At 36.2% G+C, this 17,737-nt stretch overlaps 2 protein-coding genes across 3 annotated transcripts in view; one reads left to right on the top strand and one right to left on the bottom strand.

Moving 5' to 3' along the window:
- The first annotated feature begins 931 nt into the window (after positions 1–931).
- si:dkey-9p24.5 lies at positions 932–5,743 on the top strand. The gene is made up of 5 exons (XM_067372223.1): positions 932–942; positions 1,038–1,254; positions 1,334–1,587; positions 1,704–1,843; positions 5,199–5,743. The coding sequence occupies exons 2-5, from the start codon at positions 1,091–1,093 to the stop codon at positions 5,370–5,372; spliced, it is 732 nt and encodes a 243-aa protein (XP_067228324.1). The 5' UTR covers positions 932–942; positions 1,038–1,090; the 3' UTR covers positions 5,373–5,743.
- A 1,107-nt stretch (positions 5,744–6,850) lies between these two features.
- Positions 6,851–17,737, bottom strand: part of dip2ba (disco-interacting protein 2 homolog Ba) — a 59,542-nt gene continuing 48,655 nt past the window's right edge. Inside the window, exons 24-39 of one of the 2 annotated variants that reach the window (XM_067370417.1) lie at positions 16,727–16,839; positions 16,362–16,385; positions 15,713–15,793; positions 15,504–15,627; positions 14,654–14,775; positions 14,456–14,567; positions 14,268–14,377; positions 14,002–14,132; positions 13,654–13,822; positions 11,102–11,272; positions 10,958–11,019; positions 10,818–10,875; positions 10,028–10,102; positions 9,707–9,881; positions 8,768–8,891; positions 6,851–8,661 (exon numbers count right to left, since the gene is read on the bottom strand). In XM_067370417.1, coding sequence (XP_067226518.1) covers positions 8,409–8,661; positions 8,768–8,891; positions 9,707–9,881; positions 10,028–10,102; positions 10,818–10,875; positions 10,958–11,019; positions 11,102–11,272; positions 13,654–13,822; positions 14,002–14,132; positions 14,268–14,377; positions 14,456–14,567; positions 14,654–14,775; positions 15,504–15,627; positions 15,713–15,793; positions 16,362–16,385; positions 16,727–16,839 — 1,904 coding nt within the window. In that variant the 3' untranslated portion in view covers positions 6,851–8,408. The remainder of the gene's footprint in view (positions 8,662–8,767; positions 8,892–9,706; positions 9,882–10,027; positions 10,103–10,817; positions 10,876–10,957; positions 11,020–11,101; positions 11,273–13,653; positions 13,823–14,001; positions 14,133–14,267; positions 14,378–14,455; positions 14,568–14,653; positions 14,776–15,503; positions 15,628–15,712; positions 15,794–16,361; positions 16,386–16,726; positions 16,840–17,737) is intronic. The other variant, XM_067370418.1, reaches the window with a different exon arrangement.

Here is a 17,737-nt window from a genome sequence, read left to right as displayed (position 1 = left end):
GGTGTTACACATTCTGAGACATGAAATTAAACGAATAACTGGGAATTATATAAACATTAAATCATCCTTCTCCCATTTTCTTCTCAAAAGTTTGGGTAGGCCGTGCATCTTGCCTCCCTGACGAGCTGCCACTGTTTATTGCCCTTGGAAGTCTGTCAAATGATGAGATATTTTGAGATTTCGATCAATTTAAATCAACTAGTAAACAAAATAACAAAACAAATATTAACATATCATTTTAGTAAATATGTTTGTTTGTATTAAATAAATGTTGTCAGATGATCAACCCGTCGTTTAAGCCTCACGAGCCATAACGTGAGGTTCAGTAATTGTGTCAGATTAATTCAATCATGAACCTACGGATTCACACAATTCAGTAAAAAAAAAAAAAAAAAAAAAAAAAAAAACCAACACTAAATTAAATGTATGTGGTTCTCAAATCGGTTGCACCATAGTCTTGTCCTGTTTGTGATTTACTAAAAAAGAACCGACTCATATGAGTCTTTTTTTCGGTAATCGAACTGCATGGTACGAGTACGATTCACTAAAAAGAACCGATTCATAACTCGTTAGTTTTATAAACCTTGCTGTGCTTCGTTTCCCAAAAGCATCGTGAGCCCAAGTTGGTCGTGAAGCAGCGGTTTGTAAGAAATAATGTAGTATTAGGTTAAAAACCGAGGTTAAAAACCTTTCTACAGTTCCTGACAACACTGACTGAACTACTATCGTTGATAATAAAACGGACTTACGTCATATAATTCAAATATATTTGACCGTTATCCAAACAGACAAATTTGTCGTGTTAAACGTATAGCAGTCACGCAAATAACTAACCAAACGCCACCGTGATGAGCCGTGACATGAAATTTCTCCTTTTACTGGGTGCTTTGGGGTGGGGGTTAATATTTTATTTTTCCGCAATCTCTAAACCGCCCGCTCCATGTGAGTTAATATTAACTTTATAAATAATTAGCTCAGTTCACTACTTATCTTACTATGTTTTTTTTCTTTGTTTTTTTTTCTTACCAATCTCTTAGATAAAAACTGCGGCGACAGGCCTGAGAGAGAATTTACACATCGAAATACTCGGATGATCGGAGGTGAGAACGTCGGCGTGGATGTTTGGCCATGGCAGGTGTCTGTGCTGTACCAGCCCGATTCATCCGCCCCGTTCAGTCAAGTCTGTGGTGGAGCTATTATCGACAAATACTGGATAATGACAGCAGCCTCATGTGTAAATGTACAGAATCAAAGGTAATATGTCCACTTTAATCCTTAAACCGCTAGATACGCTTTACTTACGCATATAACGTTGTTGCACTTTCTCCTCTAGCAATCTTTTGATCCGAGCAGGAAGCAATACATTGGATGTTGATGATGAGTTCACTCAGAAGTCAGAAGTCGCCAGAATTATCACACACGAACGATTCAATCCTGTCACTTTGCGGTACAGTATTGCTCTTTTTCAAATGAAGACCCCCTTTGTGTTTAATGAGTTTGTCAGTCCCATCTGTGTGCCTGATTACGCTGCTGCCGATCATAAATATGAATCCTGTCACATCACAGGATACAACACTCAACCTGGGGGTGAGTTGACACTGCAGATGTTTACAATAGTGGCTTATTGTTTTCGTTTTATGTTACACATGTATATTATATATCTATAGCTACTTATATATGTTATTATATATTACATTTATCAGATGATGTTGGCGTGCTGCAAGAAGCAAATGTGTATATAATGTCACGGTCACTGTGCAATAAACCAGAGTACTGGAACTTTACTGTGTCAGCGGACATGCTTTGTGTTGGCGAACTCGGTGGAGGTGTTGACGGATGTGAGGTATGTTTTAGTATATTTTTTTATTTATTTTTTTTGTACTTTAACTGTAAAATGTGAATAAACGCAAATTTGAGAGATTTTCGAATTATTTTTTTAAACAATTTAATTGTGCATGCTCATATTCTATATTTTTACATTTACACTAGCTTTCAAACGTTTGGCGTCAGTAAGATTTTTTTTTTTTTTTTTTTAGTTTAGCAAGGACTCATTAAATTCATCAAAAGTGACAGAACTTTTGTAATGTCTTTACCATTTAAAATAAATGCTGTTTTATTAATCAAGGATCCTGTAAAAATGTATCACAGTTTCTACGCACACACACAAAAAAAAAAAACAAATCGAGCAACAAATCAGCATATTAGAATGATTTCTGAAAGATCATGTGACACTAAAGACTAGAGTAATGATGCTGAAAATTCAAACAGCTTTGATCACATTAATAAATTACATTTTAAAATATATTTAAACAGAAAATGAATTTAAAGTTGGAATAATATTTTGCGATATTATTGAATTTTCGATCAAATGCGAGTATAAGTGAGTATAAGAGACTTCTGTCAAAAACATTAAAAAATCTTACAGACCCAAAACCTTTGAACAGTAGCGTATATTACCTTTGCCTTCATGAAACACTCATTTAAAGTTAAAGGTGCCCTAGAATTGAAAATTGAATTTACCTCAGCATAGTTAAATAATTAGAGTTCAGTACATGGAAATGACATACAGTGAGTCTCAAACTGCATTGTTTCCTCCTTCTTATGTAAATTTGATTTGTGCAAAAGACCTCTGAAGAACAGGCGAATCTCAAGATAACACAGACTGTTACGTAACAGTCGGGATCATTAATATGTACGACCCCAATATTTGCATATGCCAGCCCATGTTCAAGGCATTAGACAAGCCAGTATTAACGTCTGAAGCAGCATACAGACTTTATGCAGGTAAGCAAGCAAGGACAACAGCGAAAAATGGCAGATGGAGCAATAATAACTGACATGATCCATGATATCATGATATTATGATATTTTAGTGATATTTGTAAACTGTCTTTATAAATGTTTCGTTAGCATTGTTGCTAATGTACTGTTAAATGTGGTTAAAGTTACGTTAGTTTATTAATGTATTCACGGAGACCAAAGCCATGTCATTATTTTCATTTTTAAACACTTGCAGTCTGTATAATTCATAAGCACAACTTCATTCTTTATAAATCTCTCCAACAGTGTGAAACGTTAGCTTAAGCCACGGAGCACAGCCTCAAACTCATTCAGAATCAAATGTAAACATCCAGATAAATACCATACTTACCCGATTAGACATGCTCCATGACGAACACTTTGTAAAGATCCATTTTGAGGGTTATATTAGCTGTGTGAACTTTGTTTATACGATGTATTATAGATTCGCAAGCTCGGGGGCGGGGAGCGCGAGCATTTAAAGGGGACGCACGCTGAATCGGTGCATTTATAATTATGCCCCAAAATAGGAAGTTAAAAAATCTATGGGGTATTTTGAGCTAAAACTTCACAGACACATTCAGGGGACACCTTAGACTTCTATTATATCTTGTGAAAAAGCGTTCTATGGCACCTTTAATCTTTAAAAGCACTGTAATTTATTAACATTGTTAATTCAAATGTAATATTTACCAAATTTCAAAATCTGAATTAAATAGTAAATCAAAATATAAATTTTCATAACTCTGATGCCTAAATTCACTTGTAGCTTGTAAAATGATGATTTTAGTTAATTTTTTTTATAATTTATTTAGAAAAAATAGTAACATTTTCAGGGTTCCTACACAGGATAAGTATGGAAAAATGGGGAAAAATGAATCAAGATGCACATTTTCACTATGCAAAACTGTGTCTTTATCATAAGCGAGACTCTTTTGAATTTCACTGAAAGAATGTTCACTGAAATGCCACTCAAACCAGCAACAGATAAATGAGCATGCAATCATCTAAATCAGACTGTGTACTTTGCTGTTTGGTGATCGTGCAACATCAAACAGTATCAAATTGATGTGTTAGAGGTGAATATATTCAGGTTATAAAGTGTTTTATGTGTGTTACACAATATACACGATACACAATATTGGGTTCAGGAGAATGAGAAAAGACGTCATTTGATTTTCTTTCTTTCAACCCGATAGCACTATTGTGTTATTCATGTTATTATTAGACAGCACAAATAATTATGTATTTGTAATATTTTATATAAATAAATGGTGTATAATTTATTGTTTAGAATACATAAGACTGTTCCTGTTTTAATCCCCCGCCATAGCAACACCATTCGAGATATAAAGTATCCGTTCGCAATTTAGCATCTTCAATGTATTGGCTACATATCGAGAAAGTTCAGAGCCTAATTTTTCAAAAAAAAAACACATCCAAACCAAAATAGCCAACTTCCTGTTACGGTTAGGGTTTGTCAAAAGGTGGCGCTACAGAGCTCCCCCTCCATGCCAGTTTTTTAGCTTTTTTCCAAAGTCTAACAGCCGAAAAGTCTGATGTGTGTGTTGTTTCATTCAATTTTAGGCATGTGAAGAGCCTCAAAAACACCCAAAATAAATATTAAAGTTTGATGTGTTGCCATAGCAACAATATTTAAGGTATCAAGAATTCTTTCACAGTTTTACATCTGCCATGTCTTGTCATTATTCTGACGAAGTCTGAAGCGAATCAGGTAAAAATAAGAGGCAGATTTCAAAGTATTTTGAAGTGACACACTTCCTGCTGCCAGTTGATGGTGCTATGACTTGTACAATATGATGCACAATAGTCACATTCATGTGATCAGCTTCCTACAATGAACATACAAAATCAATGTATGCAGAAGTTATAACACTCTTTTTTCAATGTGTTGCCTCGCCACAGCCAAAACGTTTGAGATATCAAAAATCTGCTTGCAGTTTAGCATCCTTAGTGTCTTGGCATCATTATGTTGAGTGTTGACCAAGTTTGTGGCACCTAGGAGGAGTATTGAAAAAAAAAAGCGTGTGCGTTTTAAAAAAAAAACCCTGAATAGCTGACTTCCTTTTGGGTTTGTGTAAGACTGTCAGTGAGAAGATTGTTCGGCTCGATGAGATCGATATGTGTACTGAGTTTCGTACTTGAAAGTATGTATGATATAGACCAAGTTTTCGACTGCACTTAAGGGGGCACCCCTAGAGCTTGGGGCCTAATAATGTTGTATGAACCATGTTAAATATGGTCTGAAAATCTACATAGAGGTTTGGAAATTGAGTCTGGAAAAGTATGAAATTTTGAAATGGAAAATGTGTAGGAACCCTGAATTTATTATGTGACGTTTTATGATATATAATGTATGTTTATATTATAACATGCAGACAAATCTGGGTGGACCGCTGAACTGCTATATCAAAATTGAGCATCGCTACTATTTGATTGGAATTCGAGTGAAGGCCACTTCCTGTGGAGAACCTAACCGACCAAATATTTATTTGAAAGTCTACGGCCTCTATTATTGGATTGAGCGTGAAATGAATATAAGCTTCCACTGAAATCAAGTTGGATTTCTCATACTATTCTGGGTACATACAACCACATTACTGAGTTAGGTAGCATATTCATGTTAATCTAATTTCAAGTTCAGAGTGTCATACATTAAATGTTCATTTGTTCTTATATACTTATAAATGTATTGTTCTTAATTTCACTTATTGATGTTATTTCAACCTGTGTGCATATTTTATATGTTGTCAATATTTTGTATATAATTAAGTATGTAAGCTTACTTAAAAAAAAAACACACAAAAAAAAAAAACAGTAGAGTGTATGTGTCATCATTGTATTGACATCAGAACTGTCATAATGAGTAAGAATCAGAGGATATAGTGGCCTCTGGTGGACAAATATGAATTAAGCCTGTAGCTTGCAGTAGGTTGTCACCAGATTATTTTATTTGAGGATTCCTGATAAGCTGTAATGGACTGTTTTCAGTTGTCATAAATAGTGGATTATTCCTAAAAAAAAAAAAAAAAAAGTATGTGTGGATTATTTGAGGCCATTGATATAATTTATGTCAATGCATTTATACAGGAAGCTTGTTTGAATGAAAAGCACAATGTCGTTCAAATCAAGCTTACTGTAGGTATACGGTATTACAGGACAATACAGAACCTAAAAACAGCTCAAATAAATTTAAATCAACATTTGCAATGATGTACAGTGTTGCTGTTAAATATAAATTAATTAGTTTGCCTTTTCTTCATAGAATTGGTTGCTTTTTCAAGGTGGAAGAGCATTTAAAGGGTTAGTTCACCCAGAAATGAAAATTCTGTCATTAATTACTCACCCTCTTGTTGTTCAACACCCATAATACATATTTTTGATGAAATCCGATGGCTCAGTGAGGTCTCTATTGCCAGCAAGATAATTAACACTTTCAGATGCCCAGAAAGCTACTAAAAACATATTTAATACAGGTCATGTGACTACAGTGGTACAACCTTAATGACGAGAATACTTTTTATGCACCAAAAAAACTAAATAACGACTTTTCAACAATATCTAGTGATGGCGATTTCAAAACACTGCTTTGAAGTTTTATGGAATCATTTGTTTCGAATTAGTGGTTCGGAGTGCCAAAATCACATGATTTCAGTAAACGAGGCCACTGATTCGAAACAAAAGATTAGTGAAGCAGTGTTTTGAAATCGGCCATCACTAGATATTGTTGAAAAGACATTATTTTGTTTTCTTGGCGTACAAAAAGTATCCTCATAACATTAAGATTGAACCACCGTAGTCACATGAACTGTTTTAAATATGTCTTTAGTACCTTTCTGGGCATTGAAAGTGTTAATTATCGCACTGTCAATGCAGGCCTCACTGAGCCATCAGATTTTATCAAAAATATCAAAAAAAGTTATGTCGCTATGTCGCGTCCGGTGTAGACAGTGTTAGGCTCTTTCGACAGTTCCTTATTTGCACATTGCTCACCTGAAATTACTGTAATAAAGACAGTAAAAGATTCACTGATGACAACAATAAATTTAATTAACATAAAACTTTATAAATTTTGCACCAACACACTCAGTATTTTGACAATTAAGAAATGAGAATTAAAAATACAAAAAGAAAAAAAAGTTAAGAGAATGTGTGCATTGTTAAAGAAAAGAGCTGCACAGAATTTCACATGTAAACAATCTGCAGGAAGAAAGAATATTTTGATATCGAAGGCCATTTTGAAATAAACATGTTAGGTGCTAACAAATGTTACTGTAATTTTATTAGGATAGAAAAGATATTTCCTCTCTTAGCCTACATTCTCGTTTTTTCCCCATATGTTGGAAAGGTTAAAACACCCTTACTTTCTACCACACTCATTCTCTCTCACACACACACACTCAACTTTGAAGGGGTGTTCACACTGACAGCGATTTGCAAGAACATCATGGTCCAGCACTCGGTGACCTCAGTGTATCAGTGTGAACGGGGCTTATGAGAAACAGAATGACAAAACAGATATTAAACATGAAAATGGTATATTTTGTGACTCTTGTAATGTGTAAAAATATTTGTATTGTTTCTGCATCATGATCTTGAGCAAATTATGCTGAAAACTGCCATCAAGTATGAAATATCAGTCAAGTTTTGGGAGGACCGGATAATAGGGTCCGTTTTTTTTTATACAGTAACACCAGTGAGACACTACAATATAGTCTACACACAAACAATTTCTATCTATTCATCTTTCCGGTCCCTTTACACACACCAATCGAAATGAAGACAGAAACATACATTTCTGTCTTCATCTCGAAACACTTGTCACATTCAATATACACGTTTAATGCATATAGATGTCAAGTTACAAATGTATTCTGTTAAAATTGCTGTGCTTACAGTGAGGACAATTCCACAAAACCCTCCTCACTCCAGTTCACTACTGATGTGCATTACAGTTGGCAATGTCAGTGTAAAAAAGAAAAAGAAAAAAAAAGCAACAATAAAATGTGGTGCATTTATTTTAAAACCATTAAAATGACTAGCAGTTTTGAATAAAAGAAGATATGTTTGTTTTGCTGGTGATACTGTTGATCCGTTAAACTAAGTTAGCACTTCCAGAATGAAAACAGAAGGACTCTCCTCTGAGCGCTCGCTCAGGAGAGGAGATAAAGTGCGCAGAAAGCTTCATGTAAGTCCCTCAAGATCTCGCTGCGAGAGCACAAGCGCTGCTCTATGGAAGAGGCATTTCGGAAGTGGCACCAAATGTTGGACATCCAAGTCAATGCAACTTGTGAAAATGTGGTTTCACCTGTTTAAAAGGGCAGAAAAATGTTCTAAAAGAAGAGCACCACCCTCCTGGATGTCCAAGGAGGGTTGGATGGCTTAAGCCAGGGTGACCGCCATTGGTCGAACAGGCCACAATCACAATAAAGAGAACATTAAAATATGTACAAGACTCAGCGCAGAGGCAGAAAGAGGCCTAGCCAGCTTCTTCCTCCGTGTCCATTTGTGTGCTTATGGCACAGAGGAACGGCCGCGTTGTGAGTGGATCTTTGGGTGCCACGTTGAGCTTTAAGTCCACTTCAGGCTCACATGTTGTATGCCACATAGATGGGATCCAGCTGGTCGGCCAGGAAGGAGTCGCGCAGGTGCATGCGTTGCTTCTCGCCCCGCGAGTTGATAGGGATGACGCCGGGGTCCACAATGACCACCACACCAACGATGAGGTGATGCTCTTTCAGAACCACATTAGTGACGAGGGGAACCAGATCAAGAGCTTCCTGCTCAGACCCACTGAGCTCCACCACAACCACCAGAAGATTGGTCCACGTGAAGACAGCGCTGTACAATGAAGCATACAACCCAATCAGAGACGGGAACTATAATTTATAGCAAAACTCATTTTGTACATGCAGACAGGAAGTGTAAACGATCTTGAGGTTCTCACCTCTCAGCGATGCTGCGGTGCGCCCGAGACACAGAAGTCTCGATGTCAATGGGATGATAACGCAAACCTCGCAACTCCAGTGTTTCGTCAAGTGAACCTACCACAAACAGAGCATCGTGGCGATCTGGTGGAAGATAAACCACAAGAAACGGGTGTGAGATAATAGACCAGTACTATAACTTACAATTTCTGAGGATGTATGTGCATTTTTATGCCTTGAAAACTAAAATTTTTTTGTGGCATTTGGAGGTTTACCATGTAATTATAATAACTATAACTTCTAGCTAGTATTACTGCATTTTTTGAACATTTGAGAGAATTTATTTTATTTATATATGTGAAAATTGTAAACAACAACTGTTCTTCAAAGTTTAGGGTCACTAAGAAATGTTTAAAATATGTCTCACACTCACCAAGCTGCAGTTATTTGTTCAAAAATATAGTAAAAACAGTAATACTGTAAAATATTATTACAATTTAAAATAACTTTTCTATTTGAATATATTTTAATTTTAGTGATGACAGCTGAATTTTCAGCATCATTGCTCCAGTCTTCAGTGCCTTTAGAAATCATTCTAATATGCTGATTTACTGTTCATGAATCATTTATCATCATCAATGTTGAAAACAGTTGTGCCGCTTTATATTTTTGCAGATTCTTTGATGAAAAAAAAAACAAAAAACATTGATTTGAAATAGAATTCTTTTGTGACAATGTAACTTTTGATCAATGTATTGCATCCCCTGCTGAGTAAAAGTATTAATTTCTTTTTAATTACTGACCCCAAACTTTTGAACGGTAATGTACAATATTAAATAATGTAATACTGTGAAGTGAAGGCTGAAAATATGGTTAATCCAATCCAAATTTAGAATCTGAACTATCTGCTTTGCGATATTAGCTTTATAAAATTAATCAATCAGCAGTGTATTACGGACCTCCACTTGCATCCAATAGCTCTGTCCTCCTAACAAATCCCAGATATCCAGTTCTGGCCCAGAGCGTTTCGGTCTCTCCGAAGCTCAGCCGTGTGTTGAAATGGTCTGCCTGCAGGCTCTCCTCACCATAGATGGTATAATAACCACTGGCATTATGAGGACTGTTCACCCAGATCTAGAAAAAAGGCAAGAAAGTGATGAAGATGACAGCTTTCACACAGAGCATTCTAAGAATAGGGAGGAATTTCCTATGTGGAGGAATATACATCATTGAAACAAGTTGTATTTGTGCTTTTACTCCAATTAAATGTGTCTGGTCACCTCGCCTAGATGAGAGTCTCCTAATGGTCCTCTTGTCTCTGGGTTCACAATGATTACTCTCACTCCAGGAAGCATCTGAGGTAAGGCAAAGAAAACAGTACAGAATGACTGATGTCTTATAATAACTGTGTAAGATAAACAATGGTGGGTAGTAACTGATTATATGTAATCATTAAAAAAATAAAGTCCTTGTAATTAGATTATATTACATTTTAAAATACTCATAAATCAGACTACAGTAACTTTAATTTAAAAATGTTATATATATATATATATATATATATATATATATATATATATATATATATATATATATATATATATATATATATATATATATATATATATAAAGTTTTTCAGAAAATAAAAAATTGTCATGATGGAAAATGACGACATAGGGTGCAATCGAATTGTCTTGAGTCAAGACAAATAATTGTTTCTAGCTATTAGGGTTCAAAAAATATTAGCATAAATGTGAGTGAAACTTTGGACAGGTGGTGGCGCTAGAGGGATTGAGCTGAAGACTCCAAATTTTCTATGGTGACATTTCAGACTGTCCTCTATCTGTGTGCCAAATTTCATAACTTTTCCCGTTCCCGTTCTATGGGATGCCATAGACTCATGAGTGGAAAAAGAAGAAGAACGCCAACGGATACAATAGGTGGCACCTGATTACTAACCAATTTTTGTCATGTAATTAATTTATAATCAGTAACGGACAACAACTTGTAAGTAATCTACCCAGCACTGAAAATAAAGTAGGACAAATCTAGAACTAGGATGGCCTTACAGTCCCAGACTCCGTCAGTGGCAGACTCTGAGGAGCTCCTCTCTCCACCAGTCTCACCCTACGACAGAGACAGAAGGACAACGTCACAATACAAGCATGTACAGACTGTCTTCATGTCATCACTGCCATTTCACACATACCTGTCATGACGGAGAGACTTCATGTCTACGTAAACAGTGGATGGGTCTGGACCAGCAGTGCCCTGATGGAGGAAGTCAGAAATCAAAATAAGGCTCTGCTCTTGTGTCATGACACAGTTGATGCAATATAATTACTGGCCCAACCTGTAGACAGATTGCCAAGTTGACTCTGGCACCGAAAGCGGTGCTCACTGCGCGTGGAGACAGGCCCAGGTCTTTGAAGAGCTTGGAGAATGACTGCGTGAGTGTCAAACGAGGCCTCTCTTCGGCGATGACGACACAGCTCCTTACACATGTTAGGTTCACACCGCGAGCCTGCACATACATCTCTCATCAGCTTTCATAGACACTTCCACACTCGGTTTACTCGACCATCCCTTTCGGTCTGTTTTCCTCCGTATTACAGGATTAGTAACCCAAAAATTACACCTCTGTCATTATTTACTCATGTTATTCCAAACCCCTATGACTTTCTTTCTTCCGAGGAGGAATTTTAATAGTTCTATTCCAGTAAATGGAGATTGGAGTTTTCAAGCTTCAAAAATGATGCACCATTAAAAAGGGTTAGTTCACCCAAAAATGAGAATTCCGTTATTAATTACTCACTCTCATGTTGTCCCACACCTGTAAGACCTTCGTTCATCTTCAGAACACAAATTAAGATATTTTTGATAAAATCTGATGGCTCAGTGAGGCCTGCATCACCAGTAATAACACTCCCTTTTTCAATGCCCAGAAAGCTACTAAAGACATACAGTACAGACCAAAAGTTTGGAACCACTAAGATTTTTAATGTTTTTAAAAGAAGTTTCGTCTGCTCACCAAGGCTACATTTATTTAATAAAAAATACAGTAAAAAACAGTAATATTGTGAAATATTATTACAATTTAAAATAACTGTTTTCTCTTTGAATATATTTGACAAAGTAATTTATTCCTGTGATGGCAAAGCTGAATTTTCAGCATCATTACTCCAGTTTTCGGTGTCACATGATCCTTCAGAAATCATTCTAATATGCTGATCTGCTGCTCAAGAAACATTTAATGTGTACAACTGTACAAAATATTTGTGTACAATATTTTTTTTCAGGATTATTTGATGAATAGAAAGTTCAAAAGAACAGTGTTTATCTGAAATTTAATCTTTTGTAACATTATAAATGTCTTTACTGCCACTTTTGATTGATTTAATGCATCCTTGCTGAATAAAAGTATTCATTTCTTTAATTTCTTTTCAAAAAAATAAAAATCAAAATTCTTACTGACCCCAAACTTTTGAACGGTAGTGTATAATGCTACAGAAGCTTTGTATTTCAGATAAATGCTGTCCTTTTGAACTTTCTATTCATCAAGGATTCTGAAAAAACTGTTTTCAACATTGAAAATAATCATAAATGTTTATTGAGCAGCAAATCAGCATATTAGAATGATTTCTGAAGGATCATGTGACACTGAAGACTGGAGTAACGATGCTGAAAATTCAGCTTTGATCACAGGAATAAATTACTTTGTCAAATATATTTAAATAGTACACAGTTATTTTAAATTGTAATAATATTTCACAATATTACTGTTTTTTTACTGTATTTTTAATTAAATAAATGTAGCCTTGGTGAGCAGACGAAACTTCTTTTAAAAACATTAAAAATCTTAGTGGTTCCAAACTTTTGGTCTGTACTGTATGTTCATGTGACTACAGTGGTTCAACCTTAATCTATAAAGTGAATAGAATGCTTTTTGTGCACCAAAAATAACAAAATAGCAACTTTATTCAACAATATCTAATGATGGGTGATTTCAAAACACTGCTTCATGAAGCTTCGAAACATAACGAATCAGCACTCCGAACCAATGATTCGAAACAAATGATTTGTAAAGCTTCGAAGTTTCATGAAGCATTGTTTTGAAATCGCCCATCACTAGATATTGTGGAATAACGCCACTATTTTGTTATTTTTGGCGCACAAAAAGTATTATCATCGCTTTATAATATTAAGGTTGAACCACTGTGGTCACATGAACTGTTTTAAATGTTTTTAGTAGCATCAGAAAAATATCTTAATTTGTGTTCTGAAGATGATCGAAGGTCTTACAGGTGTGGAACGACATGAGGGTGAGTAATTAATGACATACTTTGCATTTTTGGGTGAACTAACCCTTTAATGTATAATAAAAGTGGCACATATGACCTGTGTGTAATATTTCACTTCTTCTAAAGCCATACCATAGCTTTGTGTAAGAAATAGACTAAATTTGTGTTTGAATCAAGGAGTGAATCATTCAGTCTGGTTTTGTGAACAGAATCAACCAAATCATTGAAAAGATCTGACTCAAAAGAATTTGTTTACAAAACAGACATTGCTTCTACATGTCAAGCAGAACTAGTGAGAAGTCACGTCGTATTCTGTCTGTTCTCATACTAACTTATTATATGGTTTCAGAAGACTTGGAATATATATATATATTTTTTTAATCTAAAGAATGGCCAGTATATTCATAAAAATACTTTTGCGTTCCACTGTAGACTTACAGGTTCAGAATGACACGAGTAAAATACAGTTTCACAATATTGCAGTTTTTACTGTATTTTTGATCAAATAAATGCAGTCTTGGTAAACATAAGAGACTTTTTTCAAAAAATAAAAATCCAACCCAAACCTTTTGAACTGTAGTGAATCTGTATCCCGCTGACTCACCTTTAGAGCTTCAGTCTGTGTGCCAAGGCCCTTGGTGCAGAGCTCCATGACCGAGTATGAACAGAAGGTGTCTCTGATCTTATACTGACTGAGTGTGCTCAGCCACAGGGGCAGAGACGTCTCCAGCTCCATGGGAGGGATCAAGATTGACTGGTGACCTGAATAAACACTACACACACACACACACACAGAGATACAAATTACAGTGGGTATTCTATAAATTGCATGCATAGCATTGTGTCCTAACCAGGTGCAGTCAAAGCTTAACCTCAGGGTAACATAGTACAGATGTGATTTATTGCATTACGCCTGGTTAGCTCAAAGTCAGTCTTTGACTGTGTGTACTACCTTGACATACACCACAGCACGAAGCCCAGGCCACAGTAGGGGTCCATGCAGATGGCAATTTGTCTGGAAGAATACAGCTCACATTGCAGTTTGATGGATCGACATAAAGCATTGACCGCTGAGTGAGATATCTGAAAGAAACACATAAACAAGCTGTTTAGGACCTAACCACACAAACTTGAGAATTGAACCTGCGACCTTCGAGTAACAAATCCGACTCTCTTTAGGCCACACCCGCTCCTAAGAGGAAAAGAGACAAGTCTTGCCTTAACTCCGGTCAGCATGCCTGTGGTGGACACACTAAAGTCCAGGTAGGCCAACATTTCTGCAGTGGGGGGTTTATAAATGTTTGGAGGCCGCTTCCTGGGAAGATCATCTGCACACACAAGATCAGTCAAGTCAGGGATACTGATCTTGCATCAATTGGCATAAAGCCATGTGAGTATTTTTGTACCTGTGTCTATGATATTCGGCCAAGTCTTCACATTCACACTGGCTGCCGCTTCTTTAGACCGCAAAATCTTCATCAGGGTCTGAGTCGTGAGGATGCATGCTGCTTTGCTCACCTGATAAAGACAACATTTCTCCAATTAATATGCTAACGTTCTGTAAAATAATAAATGGACGACCTGCACAAAATAGTCGGACTCACGTCAATGATCATTCGGACTGTGGGGAGAGTGGCAGGAAGATTCTGAGGGTGAGGAGGCCTGACGGTGACCGGAATACAGCCGGCATACAGACATCCATAAAAGGAGGCTATAAGATCTATGCCTGCAGGAAAGAAAAGAACATCTTTCTTGATAATATGTCACGTGGTAATTCATGCTATTATTTCTGGGTCTTTAAAAGGGACAGTCACCACCCATTAATGAACATAAAAGAAGATATTTTGAAGTATGTTGATAACCAAACAGTTTCAGTTCCCATTTACTTTTTGTCCATTTTGTCCATACAATGGAAAACCGAAACTGTTTGAATACTAACATTCTTCAAAATATCTTTTGTGCTCAGCAGAAGAAAGAAATGCATAGAGGTTTGGAATGACGTTAATGATGACAATTTTCATTTTGAGTGGACTATTCTTTTAAGGTGCTCAGAAATGCACATGGCATCTTCAGTGACCGCTGAATAAAAACTAGATTGAAATGACCATATATTTAAATCATCGTTTGGGAAAAAAAAAAAAAAAAAAAACTCAGTCAATGCGGTCACATTTATCATTCTTCTGTGAATTTTTTCATTAGGAATCTGTGATCTGGAATTTTGTGTGAGGGCTATAGATTTCCCAATAACAGATTTCGCAACAAGTTTAAATTGGTCATGCACTGTGTTTACCACCAGAAAGCTGCTTGGTTTGAAACTGACCTCTGTGTGAGCATACATTGCAACACTACTGCCAATAGACAATGGACTTCAGTTGCCTGCCAAATTTCACAGATATTTCACTAATGTGACTGCACCTTAACATGTACTGTGAAAGCTGAGATGGATGTCATTACCGGGAGGATAAAGCAGTACTACGTTGTCTCCAGTGTTAATTCCTCCTCTTTCCAACAAAGCTGCAGTGATTTTCTCTGCTCGCTTGTGCAGTTGAGAACATGTGGCTGTGCTCACTGCTACACCCTGCAGGCCAGAGCAAAAAAAAAAGTCTCAACGGGCTGATGGTTTGACTACATAATCAGTTTGATGGGGGTTGTATGCGTGTCACCTTTGCATTCAGCAGCATATAGAGCACATGATCAGGATCAGTCTGTGCTCTCCACTGAAGGGCTTCAGACAGGAACTGATGCTACAGGACAGAAGAGGACAGGTTATCCATATATAAACCACAATATGATCAAGAGAAATCTTAATATAACAGGAACACACAAATCAAATAATAGCACTATTTCAGCAAACAGCAATACTAAGCCAGCAAATAAAAAAAGGTCTAAGGTTTATAATATCAGGGGTAGATGATAGTTCACACAGTCTGCCTTTAAACACACATAGCAGGACTCATGCAGGCAGCAGCAATAAAGACCACACATGCAGTATAAGTGTGTGTTTCTGAAATGTAATGTTTATGTAATGTGAATTAAAACCACATTTTTAGGTCATAAAAACGCATTGAGAAATACAAAAGTTGCAATTACAAGTAATGAAATCACAATTCTGCGATATTAAGTCAATAATGTCCATTCTGACAAAAGGGTCTATTTTGCTTCTATTTTGAAAAATCAGAATTCATCGAAACACTTTATAAGCATTTTTTGTCTCTGCAAGGCCCTGAGGTTGCTTTTGTTGTCGCTGGTAGCAATGGGGATTTAAAGCTCAGAGCACACAAATAGCAGAGCGTTGCTGGCATTCAGTCTTACCATGTTAGTGGGCCACACACAGAGCTACACCCCCCCACACAAGAGAGAAAGACAGACCAGAGTACAAGCTTAGAGGGGAGAAGACAAATCTCCCTTCATCTCCAGTCCTCTTTATACTATTTGTACTGAGTTACAGTTAATGATATTATCATTTAAACCAGATTTTAAGGTGGAATCTAGTGGTGTTTGGAGGTACCTAGAAACTGGAGGCTTGATGTTGCAAAATAATTATAATACTGTGTATTATGATACAATTCTACATTTTATAACATTATAGAGGTAAGAGGCATTACTGAAATCTTTATGTCGTGCAAGGATATCAATAATGAGTTTAATAAGCAGTAGTTCTGTAATCTTTGGCTAACCTTTCTGGATTGTTCTTGGTCATCCATGAGCCCAAGATCTCTCCCGCTAGCCTGTGCGATTCTCTTTCCTGCCACCAGGTTGCCCACCATGATGGAGGCTGGACCAACTCCCACTGTGAGGCAAGACAAGTTTATTTTATAGCAAATTTCACACATAATAGTAATTTAAAACGCTTTGAGGATTCTTAATAAAGGGTTAGAGAAAAATGAAAACATTAAAATAATAAGAAAAGGTTATTTAAATATTATATTTTATATAAATTAGATAGATCGATAGATCGATAGATAGATAGATAGAATTAAAAATGAATTGAATTGACATGAAATGAAATTCATTCAAACAAATAAAAAAGATAAAGTACACATTAAAGGGTTAGTTCATCCAAAAATAAAAATTCTGTCATTAATTACTCAAGAATGCTTTTTGTGCACCAAAAACACAAAATAATGACTTTATCGTTATTTTAAACACTGCTTCATGAAGCTTTATGAAGCTTTTGTTTTGAATCATTGGTTCTGCCAGTTTATCAAACTTCCAAAGTCACGTGAACCATGGAAATTTTGAAACGTTTTGAAAAACTTATGACGTATCGAAGCCTCGTTTACTGAAATCACGTGACTTTGGCAGTTTGATACGTGCTCCGAACCACTGATTCGAAACAAAAGATTCGTAAAGCTTTGAAGCTTCATGAAGCAGTGTTTTGAAATCGCCCATCACTAGATATTGTTGAATAAAGTTGTTATTTTGTTTTTTGGCATACAAAAAGTATTCTCGTCACTTTATAATATTAAGGTTGAACCACTGTAGTCACATGAACTGTTTTAAATATGTTTTTAATAGCTTTCTGGGCATCTGAGAGTGTTGAAATTATCTTGCTGGCAATGGAGGCGTCACTGAGCCATCGGATTTCATCAAACATATCATAATTTGTGTTCCGAAGATGAACGAATGTCTTACGGGTGTGGAACGACATGTGTAATTAATGACAGAATTTTCATTTTTGGGTGAAC

Source organism: Chanodichthys erythropterus, chromosome 20, assembly GCF_024489055.1.
Source record: "Chanodichthys erythropterus isolate Z2021 chromosome 20, ASM2448905v1, whole genome shotgun sequence".
NCBI classification, from domain to species: Eukaryota; Metazoa; Chordata; class Actinopteri; order Cypriniformes; family Xenocyprididae; genus Chanodichthys; species Chanodichthys erythropterus.
Note: the sequence above shows the minus strand (reverse complement) of the source record. Positions and strands in the feature narration are given on the sequence as shown.